This window comes from Lactuca saligna, chromosome 6, assembly GCF_052625555.1.
Source record: "Lactuca saligna cultivar CGN05327 chromosome 6, ASM5262555v1, whole genome shotgun sequence".
Lineage (NCBI taxonomy): Eukaryota > Viridiplantae > Streptophyta > Magnoliopsida > Asterales > Asteraceae > Lactuca > Lactuca saligna.
Genome location: NC_136422.1, coordinates 65,062,668 through 65,079,890, shown reverse-complemented (window position 1 = coordinate 65,079,890; position 17,223 = coordinate 65,062,668). Strand labels below are relative to the sequence as shown.

The 17,223-nt window shown below is 31.5% G+C and overlaps 1 protein-coding gene and 1 pseudogene across 3 annotated transcripts in view; one reads left to right on the top strand and one right to left on the bottom strand.

The window, feature by feature from the left end:
- LOC145003266 (uncharacterized) overlaps positions 1-3,962 on the bottom strand; it is a 37,919-nt gene extending 33,957 nt beyond the window's left edge. The window contains exon 1 of one of the 2 annotated variants that reach the window (XM_078962399.1): positions 3,687-3,962. In XM_078962399.1, coding sequence (XP_078818525.1) covers positions 3,687-3,860 — 174 coding nt within the window. In that variant the 5' untranslated portion in view covers positions 3,861-3,962. Of the gene's footprint in view, positions 1-2,442; positions 2,562-3,686 lie in introns of those variants that run through there. The other variant, XM_078962400.1, reaches the window with a different exon arrangement.
- A 1,920-nt stretch (positions 3,963-5,882) lies between these two features.
- Positions 5,883-7,788, top strand: LOC145001915 (LRR receptor-like serine/threonine-protein kinase FEI 1; annotated as a pseudogene). Its single transcript, XR_013661753.1, has 8 exons — positions 5,883-5,950; positions 6,038-6,144; positions 6,215-6,334; positions 6,684-6,816; positions 6,891-7,194; positions 7,251-7,425; positions 7,508-7,576; positions 7,665-7,788. The product of XR_013661753.1 is annotated as an LRR receptor-like serine/threonine-protein kinase FEI 1 (transcript).
- The last annotated feature ends 9,435 nt before the right edge of the window (positions 7,789-17,223 follow it).

The window sequence follows — 17,223 nt, the reverse complement described above, 5'->3', positions numbered from 1 at the left end:
CGTATTTCAAAATAATCAATTGTTTGTTGTGTCTTAAGACATAAAATTGCATCTGTAGGGATCGGTTTGGAGATACAACAATCAATTCAAAAATTGATCGTGAGTCTACAAATCACCATTATGTTTCCAAGATGAATCAATAAAAAACAAGAACAAGGTTTTTTTTTGTATAGGTTATGTAACCTAAAAAATCAGCCCGATGCAATGTTTTGAAAAATGTACCGGATCAACCCGTCAACAGGTTAAAAAAAACGGTTTTTTCTTAAAAAAAAAACAACTTCAAAAAGTCAAGCTTAGTACATTCCTAAATAAAAAAAGACTTGGCTTGGCTCACCTTGCAAAGTAGCAAGCTCCACGGTTTTAGTTATAACTTACATGCCTCCCTTTTTATAAAGAACTAGGTTATACCTCGTGGAAATCATCGATATATTTAAAAATTTTATATAGATAAAAAATAATAAATGTAAAAAAAAATTATCGATTGTAAGTAATTATGAATTAATTTGTTACGCAAAATAAACATAATAATGTTATTAGGATATTATTTGGTATTTTCAAAATTTGAGTTGAATTTGATTTGTTATCAAACAAAAGAAAATAATAAAAATCATAGAAAAGTGACACGTGTTAAAAAGAAATTCTAAAAAACTGATACATATCATTTTTAGGTTTCATTTATTAGAAGAAATAGAGATAGATTTATAAAAGCAATCCTTATAACTTTCTTAATAATAGTTGCAACAATTTCTTATTTTCTTTTGTTTATTCAATCGTAAACGTCTTTTAATTTTCACTGATATATTATATAAATTGTAAACCATCTAAAGATAATATAATTTCTCTATGTAAATCCTAAATATATAACTTATGTTCATGATATATATATATATATATATATATATATATATATATATATATATATATATATATATATATATATATATATATATATAATCTGTTCTTCGGGTTTTCCAGACCGATTGAATCAGTTGAACCATCGACCCGATAAGAAAACCGGTTCGAAATCCTATCCGATTTTCAAAATAATGGCCATAAATGTTGTATTTAGAGGCTCTAATATAACAATTATTAACATGAAACTAACAATGACAACTCTTAACTATGTCAAAACACTTATAAACCTAATAGAATTTTAATTCTAGTTGTCATAATATATATATATATATATATATATATATATATATATATATATATATATATATATATATATATATATATATATTACTCTTAAGGGTATATATATTTTAAACATATTTAGTATGTGTACATGTATTTCTTTTGAATAAAACATATTGTATACATACAAACACGAAAATACCATATAGATACATTCAAAAATATATCTATATGTTTATATATGTATAAAAAATATTGTGTATACGTATAAATAACATTTTTTACATATAAATAACGTTGTTATACATCTTTAGACGCATAAAAACATTTTTCATGCAAATAAAAATAAATCAATATGTTTTAATAAAAAAATAAATGCATATATACCTAAAAATACATTAACATACATTTTTATGCGATATATTTGTTTTTAAAATAAAAAATTACGATTTTAAATATATAAATATGCTTGAAATATTGTAATAATAATAATAATAATAATAATAATAATAATAATAATAATATTAATTGTAGTGATAATAATAATAATAATAATAATAATAATAATAATAATAATAATAATAATAACAATAATTGTTCCACCGTAACACATTATGTATATTAAGTTAGAAAAGAAAACACAAGTGTATTAGCTTGGTGTTTAACGACGTTGCTAACAATGTAGGAAACCTGGGTTCAAATGCTCTGGTCTACATTCAGCTATGACTTGATCGGTTATAGCAGGTAAAGGGGCAAAAATGAACAATTTTTTCAGTATTTGAGACATAAACGAATATAAAAATCAATTTGGGTAAATCCAATAATTTCGTGCAAATTTAAGGGTTTTTCTGACATTAGCCCTATACATTATAAGATTCAAAGTAAGTATCTCATTAAAATAGATATTTTGCCTCCGATCAATAAGAGATTTGCGTATCTACACTTTCTATCCTAGTTTTGTTTTTTTTTTTGTTTTGTTTTTTTTTTTTTTTTTTTTTTTTTATTGTCATAATATTTATCATTCATAGTTTTAAAGTTAAGTTGTTCATATTTTAAAATTTATTACTTTGATCATTTATAATATTTTAAAGTTACGTTTTTGATACCTAACATAATTTCTTCTTACAGTTTTTGTTTTTATTAAATGTAAAGGAGTTCATATCCACAACATGATGACATGAATACTTGAATACTTGTTTTTCTTTATATATATATATATATATATATATATATATATATATATATATATATATATAGAGAGAGAGAGAGAGAGAGAGAGAGAGAGAGAGAGAGAGAGAGGTTCACCATTATTTAATTATGACCAAAGGATCAATGGCCTAGCGGTATGGAGTGACCATCTCATATGAGAGATCAGGGGTTCAAGTCTCAGTGGAGAAAGAGAAAGAGATAGTTATTTAGAAATATATTAGTTAGTTTGTCGTTTCAAAAAAAAAATTATTTAATTATGAGCACATACCATTATGGCCGAACATTGGATACGGTGGCGTAACCATAAATTACACCAAAGCATTACAATTATTAACCTATGAACTCAATGAATTCACAGTCATTAAATTGTGAATTCATATTATGAAGCTGTTAATTAATAGTTATTAAACTGTGGATATATATATATATATATATATATATATATATATATATATATATATATATATATATATATATATATATATATATATATATGTTTAGGTTCATTTGAGACCATACTAATTTTGTGAGACCGTGAGACCAAATCTAAAAATAATTTTAAAATGCAAAATAAATGGAAAAATCCAAAAATTCTTTTTTTAAATATTATTTTCGGAACTTCAATTAACTAAAAAAAATTTAAAAAAATAAAATAAAATAAAAAATAAATAAAAAAAATTCCGTTTTTTTTTTGAAAAATACGTGAAATATTCTAAATAGAATATTACACTGACATATTTAAAAAATAATTTTAAAATGCAAAATAAATGGAAAAATCTAAAAATTCTTTTTTTAAATATTATTTTCGGAACATGAATTAACTAAAAAAAATAAAAAATAAAATAAAAAAAAATCCTATTTTTTTGAAAAATACGTGAAATATTCTAAATAGAATATTACACTGTACATATTCTAAAAATAATTTTAAAATGCAAAATAAATGGAAAAATAAAAAAAATTCTTTTTTTAAATATTATTTTCGGAACTTGAATTAACTAAAAAAAAATTTTAAAAATTAAAAAAAAAATAAAAAAAATAAAAAAATGCGTCTCACGTTCTAACAAAATTAAACCGTCTCACATGAACCTAACCATATATATATATATATATATATATATATATATATATATATATATATATATATATATATATATATATATATATATATATATATATATCATTGACTTGATGTTGGGTCCTTACTTGATGTTATGTACGGTAATGTTGCCACTAAAACTATTAATTAATAGTTATTAAGTGTTTAATAACGATTAATTAAGAGAACTGAAATTTATAAACCGGTGCATAGTTTAAGTTGACGGAGAAGGAACAAAAGCTACCTGGTTGAATGGCATGAAAGCAAGGTCTAATTCAACACCGTTCACAGAGATGGTTTTTGAGCCGCTGTCAAGGCAATTGTCCATCTCATATAATACCACCTCCAATCCAGCTTTAGCCAAAACGTGCGCCGATACTAACCCACTAATTCCCGCTGCAACAACTGCCACCCTCATCTTCAAACTATATTCCGATACCTGCAAAAGCTTGATTTAAAGAAAGATAAAAAGTGGGGTTGAAAATGTTTTGTATCTCACACACCCTAAACCTTCGGTTATTTATAGGCACGCTCCAAAGGCTAAGTAATGGGGTTTGCTATTTACAATTACACATTAAAGATCCAATCAATAAGTTTATTGACACATGGAAATTAAGTTTCCATTTAATTAAATATTTTAGAATAAATATTATTGAATAAAGAGGGCTTAAAAGTAATTATAGTGGATTAGAAATAAATTAGTTAAAATATAAATCAAGCATCCGTCTTCTTTCCTTAACCGTTTTTGTTCTTCACAAAACATAAATACACCATTATGAATTAACCATTTCTTAATTCTCGATTATAACATATGATCACAGAATTTGTGTTATAATCAACCAAGCATCTCCATCTTTTGTGCGCACATGTCCTCAACATTCCCATTTCAAGATATAAAAAAAAATCACAAATATGCTTGTAATATATAAGAACTTTTCTTCCATAACCATTTTTAAGTTTTAGATTTATGAATAAACATACTAAAATATCACTACTAGAAACCAAACCTTCTGCGACGGAATTAGCGACGGAAGCCTTCTGTAGCTAATTAGCGTATGTTTTCCGAGCGATCAACTACGGATTTCACAAAATCCTTCAACTCAATTAATTTTAGAAATTTAGTGATGGGTCATCGAGGACTTAGAGACGGATTGATCTAACTTTTTCGACAAAAAGAAATCCTTTGCTAATCTGTTGCAAGTTACAGATTTTTAGCTAGGGAGCTGTGACGGATTTTTTAAAAACATGGGATTTTTTTCTTGGGCCTCGTCAATCGATCGCTGAAAGGCCCACGCCTTTTTTTTTTCTCATTTCGCTCTCTTTTCTTTTTACGTTCATTCGTTTAAATTTCATTCCGTCTGAAAGCCCTAAGCACGATTTCCTCCCAAAGCCCTAAATCACAATCCGTTGATTCAATTGCATCCTCCACCATGGAAATCACCTCCACCACTGTCCACATGCATCGCCTCACTTACCTGTATTGCCTCTCATTGAAGTTTACTTGAAGCGACGCCAATAAACATCCGTGTGGCTTTCCTCTCAGTCTATCTCCCTTCCTCGTTGACTCGTGATTTCGTGCCAACGCCGTTTGATCTGTTGGTTGCTAGAAAACGGTACCAGGTCATCCCATTCAAGCTCTTATTCTTACAAATTTGAATAACTTTGAGGTAATTTTGAACTTTTGTGGATGAATTGCATAATTTTAGGCCATTGTTATGTGTTATACGTGTTAGATGATAGTACTTGCTGTGAATTGATGTTACAATTAATGGAATTTGATTAAATTTGAGGTAATTTTGGTTGAAATTGCTATGAATATAATTTGGGTGCTGCAGAAGAAGGTGCCACTTCCTGAAAGGCAGCACTAAACCTCTTTTAGTGACTTTCTTTTGATTTTCCGTTTAATTTTTTGGTGAAGCAAAAAAGGCTATGCCTGATTAGTTATTTTTCAACCATCACACATAAAGAGTTCTTTACGGATGATTTTGGTTTTTATATCCTTTTTCTTGTTTGTATGCTAGTTGAATTTAACAGTTTAATTAAGAATTAGATGATAGTTAGAGAATTAGAAGAAAAGAAGGATGCAACAATAAACAAATAAATACAACAAAAGATAAAGACCTGAAGATATGACTTTGCTAGATTCACATTTGTGGGGTGAGAGAGTGGAAGATAAATAGGATGATCTTCTTCTACATCTGTATAACTAGGCAACAAAAAGAATGATTATTATTTGATTTTCTATGACAATATATATATATATATATATATATATATATATATATATATATATATATATATATATATATATATATATATATATATATATATATAAAGAAATATTAAAAAACGATCAAGCACTTGTCCAGTGGCATATAAAAATGCATATTTTTTTTAAGATGTTAACATCTAAAAATAAAGATGTTCAACAGTTCAAATGATGCAGAATAATTACTTAAGTGGGTTTATTCCTACTGAAATAGGAAATCTTTCGAATCTTCAAACATTGTAAGTTACTTAAATATTGTCCACAGTAAATAATTTTTTTTCTTCTTCTTAAAAGTTAAAACTAGGGTTTGTTTGTGTATGTTGCAGGGATGTTTCTAGCAACTCTTTGAGTGGAAGTATTCCCATATCACTTGGGAATATGATGAGCCTTTTGAATTTGTAAGTATATGCTTATCTTCATTCTTCATTCTTCAGTCGCTTTTGACTTTTTCTAAAACTTTTTTGTATGTTGACTTTTTGTGTTGACTCTATTATATCATGAAGAAAATTATAATTGTTTGTTGCTTATTTGCAGTTTTCTTGGAAACCGTGGCTTGTGTGGGAAGCATATTAATCAGTTATGTAAAGATGATGATGGATGTTCAACATCCTCACAACCTAAAGGTTTTCTTTATCTTTTTAATTTCAATCAAACTATTTTTAGTTGACTTTATTTAACCCAACTACCCTTTACCTTAAATTCCAAATTTATAAACAGTCTTGTATCTTTCTTCTAATTTGCTGCATAAAAGTTTCATCCAAATATTCAAGATAACATTTTCTGTACATTTTCATAAAACTCTACTAAAATTACTTCTTAATCTACAAAATATTACATAAAAGTTTCTTATTGCGTAAACTAATATCTCTATGTTATCTACTACACTATCACATTCATTTTCCTTGTTTAAATCAATAGATTACTTACCATTTTATGTTTTAGAATTAATAAATGTACAATTTATAAAAACAGGAAGCCAGAATGTAAAGAAAAACTCTAGGAGGCATTGCTTCTTGTTGCACTTATGTGTTTATGGGGTTGTTTTCCTTAGAAAAAAAACTCAGTAAAAATGATGCCAAAGGTCTTGCAGTAGATGTTGGTGGAGGTGAATTTCATTTCTATTTCTACTTCCATTTCTTGAATCCACCCTTAAATTTCTATTTTTTTTTTGTTCTTCAGGTGCATCGATTGTGATGTTTCATGGAGACTTACCATACTCTTCAAAAGATATTATAAAAAAGCTGGAAACTTTAAATGAAGAATATGTAACTGGAGCTGGAGGATTTGGAACTATCAATGGATGATGGAATTGGAAACGTATTTGCATTAAAAGAATAGTAAAATTAAACGAAGGATTTGATCGATTCTTTGAAAGAGAGCTTGAAATTCTTGGAAGCATTAAACACAAATATGTAGTAAATCTAAGAGGCTATTGCAACTCTCCAACTTCAAAATTGTTAATATATGATTACTTATCTGGTGGTAAGAAATTAAAAATTAACATTACAAACACCTTTTCTTCAATTTCCATTTTCTTGAAAATTTGTTTTTTCTTTTTGCAGAAAAATCTAAGCGTTTAGGTTGGGATGCTCGACTTAATGTGATTATGGGAGCTACAAAATGGTTTCTGATTTTGGTCTTGCAAAACTCTTGGAAGATGAAGAATCTCATATCACAACAACTGTAGCTGGAACTTTTGACTATCTTGCTCCAGGTATTACTATTTTTTTCTTACTAAGTAAAGAAATAAATGAATGAAATTACTATTTTGTTTTTTTGTTTGTTTTTTTTGGTAGAGTATATGCAGAGTGGTAGAGCAACAGAGAAGACAGTTTATCGAGAAAGGCCTTAATATTGTCAGATGGGTAAATGACCTTTTTATCCTTGTAGTTTCAAACTGTCGGTTTTTTTTTCTGTCTGAATACATGTGAAATGATAGTTTTACCCTTGCAGTTGAATTATATAATAACAGGAGATCGACAACGAGAAATTTTCAACAAATGCGTGAGGAAATGGATGCCAAAGCTGCAGCAATAGATGTATGCAGCCTTGCAAAATATGATGGGAAATTGAAAATTAGAGGTAATATGATGTTAACCATTAGTATTTGATGTTTTTGAATGACTTGTTAACATTTTGCATTTGATGTTTTTGATTGTTTTGAATAATGTTTTATAAGATTGAGAAGCAAAGATGATTGGATGAACATGAAATGAAGATAGCAACTAAAATGTTAGTATTTTGAAGTTATGTTATGTGAAAACTCATTTCCCGATGCTTAATTTGAAGGTTAAACTTTTTTTCTATTTGTACCTCTTTTGCATACTTTGGATTTCTTGGTGTTAAAATGTTCTCAACTATTTGAGTTTGATGTTATGTGGACAATTTTGTTTTTGGATGTTTTTTGAATCATACTTTGGTAAACTTTGATAGTTTTGGTATTGTAATGCTTGGTTGTATCATTATTTGATGTTTTTTTAGCATAATAATTTGATGATTGTAGTATTTTTTTTCTTTTAGAATCATAATAAAAAAAATGATATTACAACTTCGCGACGGATTAGTGACAAAAAAAATTAATGCATGAATTTTGCAAGAGATTAGCTACGGAAAAAATTCATGTCTAAAGTTTGCGACGGATTAGCGACGGAAAAAAAAAATAATGTATGAATTTTGCAAGGGATTAGCTATGGAAAAAAATCATGTATGGACAGATTAGCGACGGGAAAAAAAATTAGTATATGAAATTTGCAAGGGATTAGCTATGGAAAAAAAAAACTAATCATGGAAATTTGCAACGAAATAGCGACGGAATGACTTTAACAAATTTTGTTGCTAATGCACTAAGTAAATGTATTGAGTGACATTTAGCGACGGATATTGTGTCGCTAAATTTGTCGCAAGGAAAAACAGAGCCGTCGCTAAACCCTCGCTGAGTTATTTGCCACGTTATAATTACCTATGGAGTCAATCCGTCGCTGATCAATCGCAACAACATTTAGTGACGGAATAGCGACGGATTCTTCCGTCTCTAAAAGCCATGTTTATATGATATGATTTGTAATAAACCAAGAATCTCTCCAGTTTTGTGCACGTGTCCTCAATAATTTCTCATTTCAAGAAAAATAACCACACAATACGCTTGATAATATAAAAAAATTCCTTATTTCAAGGATCTATCCAGAAGTTAAAAGTTGATATGCATTCTTATTTGGAGTAAACATAGAGATTTAGTGATAAAAAAGTAACAAAATATAGTTTTTGAACACGGTAACCGTTGCTTCTTGAGATGGGTACGTTTTGAATGTGATGGTTATAAGCGAAAATTATCCTTTTAATTAACTTTTGTATGGTTATGTGTTGTCATGTTTTTATTGGATGCTATCTTTTTAAACGAAGCGACGAATCCCCATTGAAAATTCAAGTAGAGGCAGCTATCATAGCTCAAAATAATCAATCAATTAATACGTTCGTTTTGACGATAAATGAACAATCAACTAAATCAAACCATAGAGAAATCAAGATACTAAGATGAAATTATGATAAGATGAAAGGATACCTGTAGAGATACCACATTTGATCGCCGACACCAAGGAAAAACATAATTTGGGGGAACGCTCTGAGATCAAAGAGGAGATCATTTGAAAACATCGTTACCTTTGTTGATGATACCAATACAAATTTGAGAACGTCGAAGTGGTAGTGGAGCGGCTACGGTTTCCAACCACCGAAGGTAGTTTCCGACTAGTGAACTAGTGGAGGCAAAAGAAGGATGTAAAGAGTGGATACACAACGTTCCGATGGTGGTCTTATAACTCTGGCGATGGTCTGATCGACCTATGATGATCCGACAATCCGGCAGTCACCACCGCAAAGGTGAAGGAAGAAAGAAAGAGTAGATCTCCATACTCGATTTTGTGGCCGTAAAAGACTAGAACCATAGAGGGGAACAATTATGGTTGTTTTCTGCTTTAGATCCGGTGAAACAAGAGATCTGATGACCGCTAAACACGATCCGGTGGCGGTGGTCGTAATAAAAAGGTATGGTGACGATACAGGAAGATGCGGGTAGGTGAAGGCCTTTTTCGTCGTTAGGTGGAGATAAACAAGCACTTCGGCATGATCCGCTCTAGTTCGGCGACGATCCAGCTCACGACGACTTTTCGGTGGTTCCAACGACAATCTAGTGGTTCCGATGACGTTAGGTGGCCAGTACAGTGATCGTGATGGTGATCCGAGAGAGAGAGAGAGAGAGAGAGAGAGAGAGAGAGAGAGAGAGAGAGAGAGAGAGAGAGAGAGAGAGAGAGAGAGATTATTATATATTAAATAAGGATATAATGTTTTTTAATATAACTAAAATAGTTTTTCATAAATTTTTAGATTTTCTAACATTAAAGAGTTGTGGGTAACTCAAATAATCACTAAAGGAGACAAATCAAGAGGAGCTTTAAATCACCGAACTAACTTCAAAAGAGAAAAAGGAGGAGCGAGAAAAAACCCACGGTTTTAGAGAGCAAAAGAGAAGAAGAAAAAGTACTGCTAGTTTAACATGCATAAGGCACTCTTTATATACTCCATGTAAGGTGATATGTGTGTGTGTGTGTGTGTGTATATATATATATATATATATATATCATATCTTAATATTTTAACCTTTATTATTATTATTATTTAGAACTAAAAGGTACTCATAATGGTTAAGTTTACGTTTTACATATATAATCGTTGCTAGCACGGAAAAGAAATAAGTGGAGCGGAAATCGGGCTTAGAAGCAAAAAAAGAACAATTTGGCTGAAGGAAACCACTACACCGAACGTAATGGGACTTATACCCAACGTAATGCCAAGATTAAGACTACGCCCAATGCAGATAACATTACGCCCAACGTACTGGGCTGGTGTCCGGAAATCCTAATCGTGATGAATTTCTTGGTACACCCAACGTACATTTAGATACGCCCAACGTACGTAAGTCGGTTCCAAAACTTATAAAAAGTGATTTTCGGACAACCAGAGAGGAGAACTAGGATACCATCGATCCTTAGTCGACAAGTAACTTATATTTGGCCGTTTTGAGGGTCTAGAAGACGGCCGGAAGGCTGGTAAGCTGACAGGAGCAAAGATCTAAGGGATTAAAGAGTGGATTGATGTCGGTAATCATGTGGTTTGTTGTCGTGACCATGTTTAGCATTCCATTTTGATGCCACTATGTGTTTACTTTTTGATTTAGTTGTAAAAACCTTTTACTTTGTGTTTGTGATTGAATGAACCTTTAAATTTATGGTTTAATTGCTATTTGGATTATTTAGTCTTAGTTAATTTATTTTGTTAAGTTTCATTGAAGATCCATATGTGTTAAAGATTGTTACTTTGTTCCCTGTTGTTGAATTGATAGAGTTTAGATGACCATATGACTGTGGTAATTTGAATCATTGTTGTCCAGTGACCATTGGTGATTACGACTAGTGTTTTGATTAAAACCTAGGGTTAGAAAATTAAGTTGTGAACTTTAATGTGTGCACATGATTAGAATGACCATTCTCTTCATGATTCAACTCCTTTGACCATTAGGGTTAAATAAGATCAAATCTTGCTTAATGCGAACCAAATACTGATTTGTAAGATTGTTTTTTCACCTGATCAATGAATTAATAGTTGTGTTTAAATCAAAGGATTAGTAGTCGTGACCAGGACACTACTCATATTAGGAATAGGTGAATAATGAAAAAATATTGATTATATCGGTAGTTAACCATTAATTTGAGAAGTAAATTATCGATGAAGTACCTATAAAGATTTGTCTTCGAGTCAGTTTGTTGTTAATTGATGTTAAGTGGTATTTGAGTATTTAATAAAACATTTCTTTATTGTTTTAGTGTGTTTAGTGTAACCTATAATCAAAAACTCCAAATTAGTTTACCACCGTTCCCCTTGTGTTTGACACCTGTTCTTACCACAACTATGTTATTACACAATTAGGTTCACTGCCTAGTGTGTGTGTTAGTCTGGTTGCGATAAATTTAGTTTTATAAATTTAAAACTTGAGAATATATATATATATATATATATATATATATATATATATATATATATATATCACACATCAAGTTTTTGGCGCTGTTACCGGGGAACAGTTTTCAATTAATTTGGTTTATTTGACTATTTGTTGTTTGTTTTTCGTTTTAATTTTTAGTTTTATTTTTATTTTTGTTGATAATGTGTCACTTGCCGGAAAGTTGTAGATGTTGTTTTGTGCAGAAGTTCATTATTCAAAAGTCCCCAAATGAATTAGATGGAATATATTAAAATGGGCAAAAAGAAAAAAAATAAAAATAAAGAAATTAAAATTTCATCAAATTACAGCCAACGTCAATGGTGTTACGCCTTGCGTATATGAAAGATGACCGCGATAAAAGGATTCTCGGAACAACACGTACGTGCAACGTATGTTCGGCTATGTACTACGTAACCACGTCGAACCATGTACGCTCAGTGTACATATCACTTACGCCCGACTTACGTTATCGACCAGGTTTAAACTTTCCAACCTGACTTCTTTTTCTCTATCACTTTTTTTTCAATATTCCGCTGTATCGGCTGAGCTCTTCAAAGTCTCGATTTTTTCTTCTTTTCTTGTAGAATTCGACACAAAGGTATGTTATTCTATTACTTTTTTGCTTTAAATTGTGATTAATTTATGAAAATTTTCTTGTAGAATTCGACACAAAGGTATGTTATTCTATTACCGATTTGGGGTCAATTTCACATGAGTCTGGTGCTCAATTATGCCTTATTAGAACGATTTGTGTTGATTGTTCATGCTATTTGTGCTGAATAATACTAGACTAGACTAGTCTGATTAAGACCCCCTTCTTGACTGATGTTGAACTACACCCTTCTTGACTGATTTGAGAATCAGGACGTACACCCAACGTACGCTGGATGTATGCACATCGTAATTTCCATGCCCAGCTCGAAATTTTCATGTTAAAATCTATTAATCCTGTGATTATTTTGCTGGTTTGGTGTTTGGTGCTTATTTTTGCAGCTTATGGCTCGAAGAATTCAAAGGAGAAACCAACCAGATGACATAACCGACCATCGTTTCTTGCAATTCCTACAAAGTCTTAACAATGAAACTCATGGAAAATATTTGAACAACCTAAGTTTACTACTGACCAAAGAAATTGATATCACACCTTCATTCGACTGGGATTGGCGTCCCGGACTGGATTGGACGAACTGATCTAGAATTTTTTGCTATACACCTACTTGGATGCGAGTGGTGTGTCGTTTATATGCCAAGGATGGGAAAGACTTTTCAGGATTGAGGAACCCGTTTATCGGGAATTTTTGTTGGAGTTCTAATCCACAGTTTCCTATGACACTAAGAAGACCCCCCGATGACATGACAACTTTTTTACTTTCAACTTGGTGGCGTGAGTAGGGAATGCAGCGTGATTGAGATTTCCATTAGAATGGGGGTTTATACTGAGGATAAGACGAGGAATGTCCACTTCCCGACATTAATTGCTTATTGCGTTACAAGACGGCCAGATGACTACAATGAAAATTCTTTTTGGGCTGAGATTACTGGGGGAGTTTACATACCATCCAGTGCTCGGGGGAATATTATTCGGTCCACCACTTAAAAATTATTACATCGTTTGATTTCTATATCTATCACACATCATAAAAATAGTGAGAGAGTGCCTACTATGAATTTGTTTTTACTGTGGACCCTTATGACACTAGGGAGGCACCTGAACCTCCCACTTACTTTAGTTGCTTACATGGGGAGGAGGGCTAGGGGGCTCCGCGAGGATAGCCTAATTTGTGGTGGGCACTTCATCACACGTTTAGCTCGATCAGATCAGTTGTTGACGAGGGAGATCATGAGATCTATGGTGTTTTATGATACGAGGTTGATGATTTTATAATTGATGGAGTCGATGTGAGTACTTTAGTGTGGCAAGGATGGTATATTACAAATATGACCAGATGACGTGGCTGTTGAGGAGGGTGCAGTGGAGCCAGAGCCACAGAGAGTCTAGAGGTGTCGACCTACTCCATGAGGAGCCCAACAGGGACCTGAGCCAGAGATAGATATATGTTACCTTGCTCAGCGCATGGATAAGTGCCTTGATTAGATGGAGAATAGACAACAATGGTATGGGGATGCGATACTGCATTCTTTGCCCATCAGGTTTTTCATTATCCAATTCCTTTTCCTCCACCATATGGATAAAGGGGAGATGGAGCAGGCAAATCTAGGGCGCAACAGCATGGCGACGAGGATAATGAGTGGCCGTGTTATCCTTTTTATTTTTATATTATTTTTAGTTTATTAGTCTTATTCTTAGTCATAGTTTTTATTTTTATTTTGGTTTGTTTTCATTTGTTTAATTAGGATGTTTAAGTTATAGTTTATGTAATTTTGTTTTCCATGTTGATGCTCTTGAGTGTTTTAGATCTTTGCAGAAATTTTGCCCTTAGAAAGCTGTCAATAAGTTCAGCCGCTAGGACCGACTGTTGTTTTATCACGAGAGAGAAAACCGTATGTAAATTTGAAGTCTACAATAAAGACGCACGATTTTTCATAAGTGTAGGGTGCGCATCGATTTCGCGAGAGATTATTATTATTGAGTGGCGTTTCTAACTATACATTGATTCCTCTGGCATGGATAAGCTGTTCCAACACCATGGGGTTTTATTTTGACGCGAAGCAGAAGTATCATCCCGTTTTCCATAACATGGTTGACACTTTACTATGTTGTGGGGGAGTTTTTCATTGTGAAAGGAGGCTACCATTCTCGATATCACGACATGGCTCCCAATTACCACGTCGTGGCCATGCTATTATTCGCAATAGAGATTTTTCCTCACTTGACAACACGACGTGGTCGAAACTTTCCCACGTTGTGGACACTATATATTGCCTTAGTTTGCAATTCTTTGCACCACATTTCAGAAGTCGGTGTTTTTGATTTTATTTTCCGGCACATTCAGATGCAACAGTTCCAGTTTTTTGTCTGCCAGCACATTTATGGAGCAACTTTTAGCGTCCCCATTTGATCTCGCCACTACTGCCCCAGGGGAGTCGGTTCCTTTTCCTCCATTTTTACTTTGTATGTGCTTAATTAGTTTATGCATACAATGAGGACATTATATGAAATAAGTGTGGCGTAGGGGTCGAAAAGTGAATTTAAATTGGAAATTAAAAATAGCTAGATTAGGAAAATTAAAAAAATTATAAACTTGAAATAATAGTTTAATTTAGAAAATCTAGTAATAATTAATTTTTTTTGCTAATATTATATGGGATGATCCGATGAGAACCCAAATGTTTACCTTAGTCAACACATGTAATAGTGTATTTGTGGCTTCCCATTTCCTAGTGAAAAATCATGAGATATGAAAGGTAATCTGGTAGTTTATATGACATAATATGTTTTGCAGCCTAAACTTAAAATCTATCCAGGAGAGCTTATATAGTATTTTCACTTAGACTAATAACTTAATCAATAAAGGTTGAAGTTAAGCTCCTTGCTTAAGCATGTAGGATTTTGAGTGAAAAAAGTGATATATATATATATATATATATATATATATATATATATATATATATATATATATATATATATATATATATATTAAAAAAAGAGTGAAATTACCAAAAAGTTGAAAGAATTTATGAGCAGTCAAAATATGAAATTCAAAAGATCAAAATTCCAAAGAAATCAAAAAGTTGAAGATACCAAAAATCAATCAAAGAAAGTGGTGAATTCAAAGAAATCAAAGATCAAATATTCAAAGAAGTGAAGAATTCAAAGAGCTCCATTGTGGTATCAAAGTTGTAATTTTTCTAGAATCTATGTATACTTGGTTGTTTAACCAAAAATATCTTGAGGTTAAGAAATATTTCTAAGGATTGATTCGGAGGGTTGCAAAAATGAGTGTCGTATAAACTAAGGGGTGAAGGTTCATAAGGATTATGAGTATTTAGGAGTGGGAAGTTCTTAGGAATCATAGACACAAATACATGCATTGCGATATTGGGATACTGACTGGGTTTAAAATGGATTGTTTTATGCAACGTTGGTAAATTAAAAGTCAGTTTGCTTGGGTAAGCAAAGGCTAAGTGTGGGGTATTTTGATATGTATGTATGTGTATATATATATATATATATATATATATATATATATATATATATATATATATCATATATTAATATTTTAGCCTTTATTATTATTATTTAGAACTAAAAGGTACTCATAATGGTTAAATTTATGTTTTACAGCTATAATCGTTGCTAGGGAGGAAAAGAAATAAGTGGAACGAAAATCGGGCTTAGAAGCAAAAAAAGAACAATTTGGCTGAAGGCAGCCACTACGCCCAACATAGTGGGACTTACACCCAATGTAGATAACATTACACCCAACGTACTGGGCTGGTGTCCGAAAATCCTAATCGCGATGAGTTTCTTGGTACGCCCAACGTACATTTAGATATGCCTAGCGTACATAAGTCGGTTCCAAAGCTTATAAAAGGTGATTTTCGGACAACCAGAGAGGCGAATTGGGATACCATCGATCCTTAGTCAACAAGTAACTTATATTTGGCCGTTTTGAGGGTCTAGAAGACGGCCGGAAGGCTGGTAAGCTTGACAGGAGCGAAGATCTAAGGGATTAAAGAGCGGATTCATGTCGGTAATCATGTGGTTTGTTATCGTGACCATGTTTAGCATTCCATTGTGATGCCACTATGTGTTTACTTTTTGATTTAGTTGTAAAACCTTTTACTTTGTGTTTGTGATAGAATGAACCTTTGAATATATGGTTTAATTTCTATTTGGATTATTTAGTTTTATTTAATTTATTTTTTCATGTTTGATTGAAGATTCGTATGTGTTAAAGATTGTTACTTTGTTCCTTATTGCTAAATTGGTAGAGTTTAAATGACCATCTCACTGTGTTAATTTGAATCATAGTTGTCCGGTGACCATTGGTGATTATGACTAGTGTTTTGACTAAAACCTAGGGTTAGGAAATGAAGTTGTGAACTTTAATTTGGGTGCATGAATAGAATGACCATTCTCTGCATGATTTAACTCCTATGACCATTAGGGTTAAATAAGATCAAATCTTGCTTAATATGAACCAAATACTGTTATTCATGGTTGTTTGTTCACCTGATCAATGAATTAATAGTTGTGTTGAAATCAAAGGATTAGTAGTCGTGACCATGACACTAGTCATATTAGGAATCGGTGAATAATGAATAAATGTCCATTATATCGGTAGTTAACCATTAATTTGAGAAGTAATTTATCTAAATCGAAGTACCTAAAGAGATTTGTCTACAAGTCAGTTTATTGATATGACAATTGGAAAATTTCGTGTAAGCAAGGTTTAAAATGTAACTATGTATAAGTACAACCACAATGTAACCTTGTTGCAATAAAATTTTGAAAGCCAAAAAGGCATTATTTGTATAAGCATATATGTATGT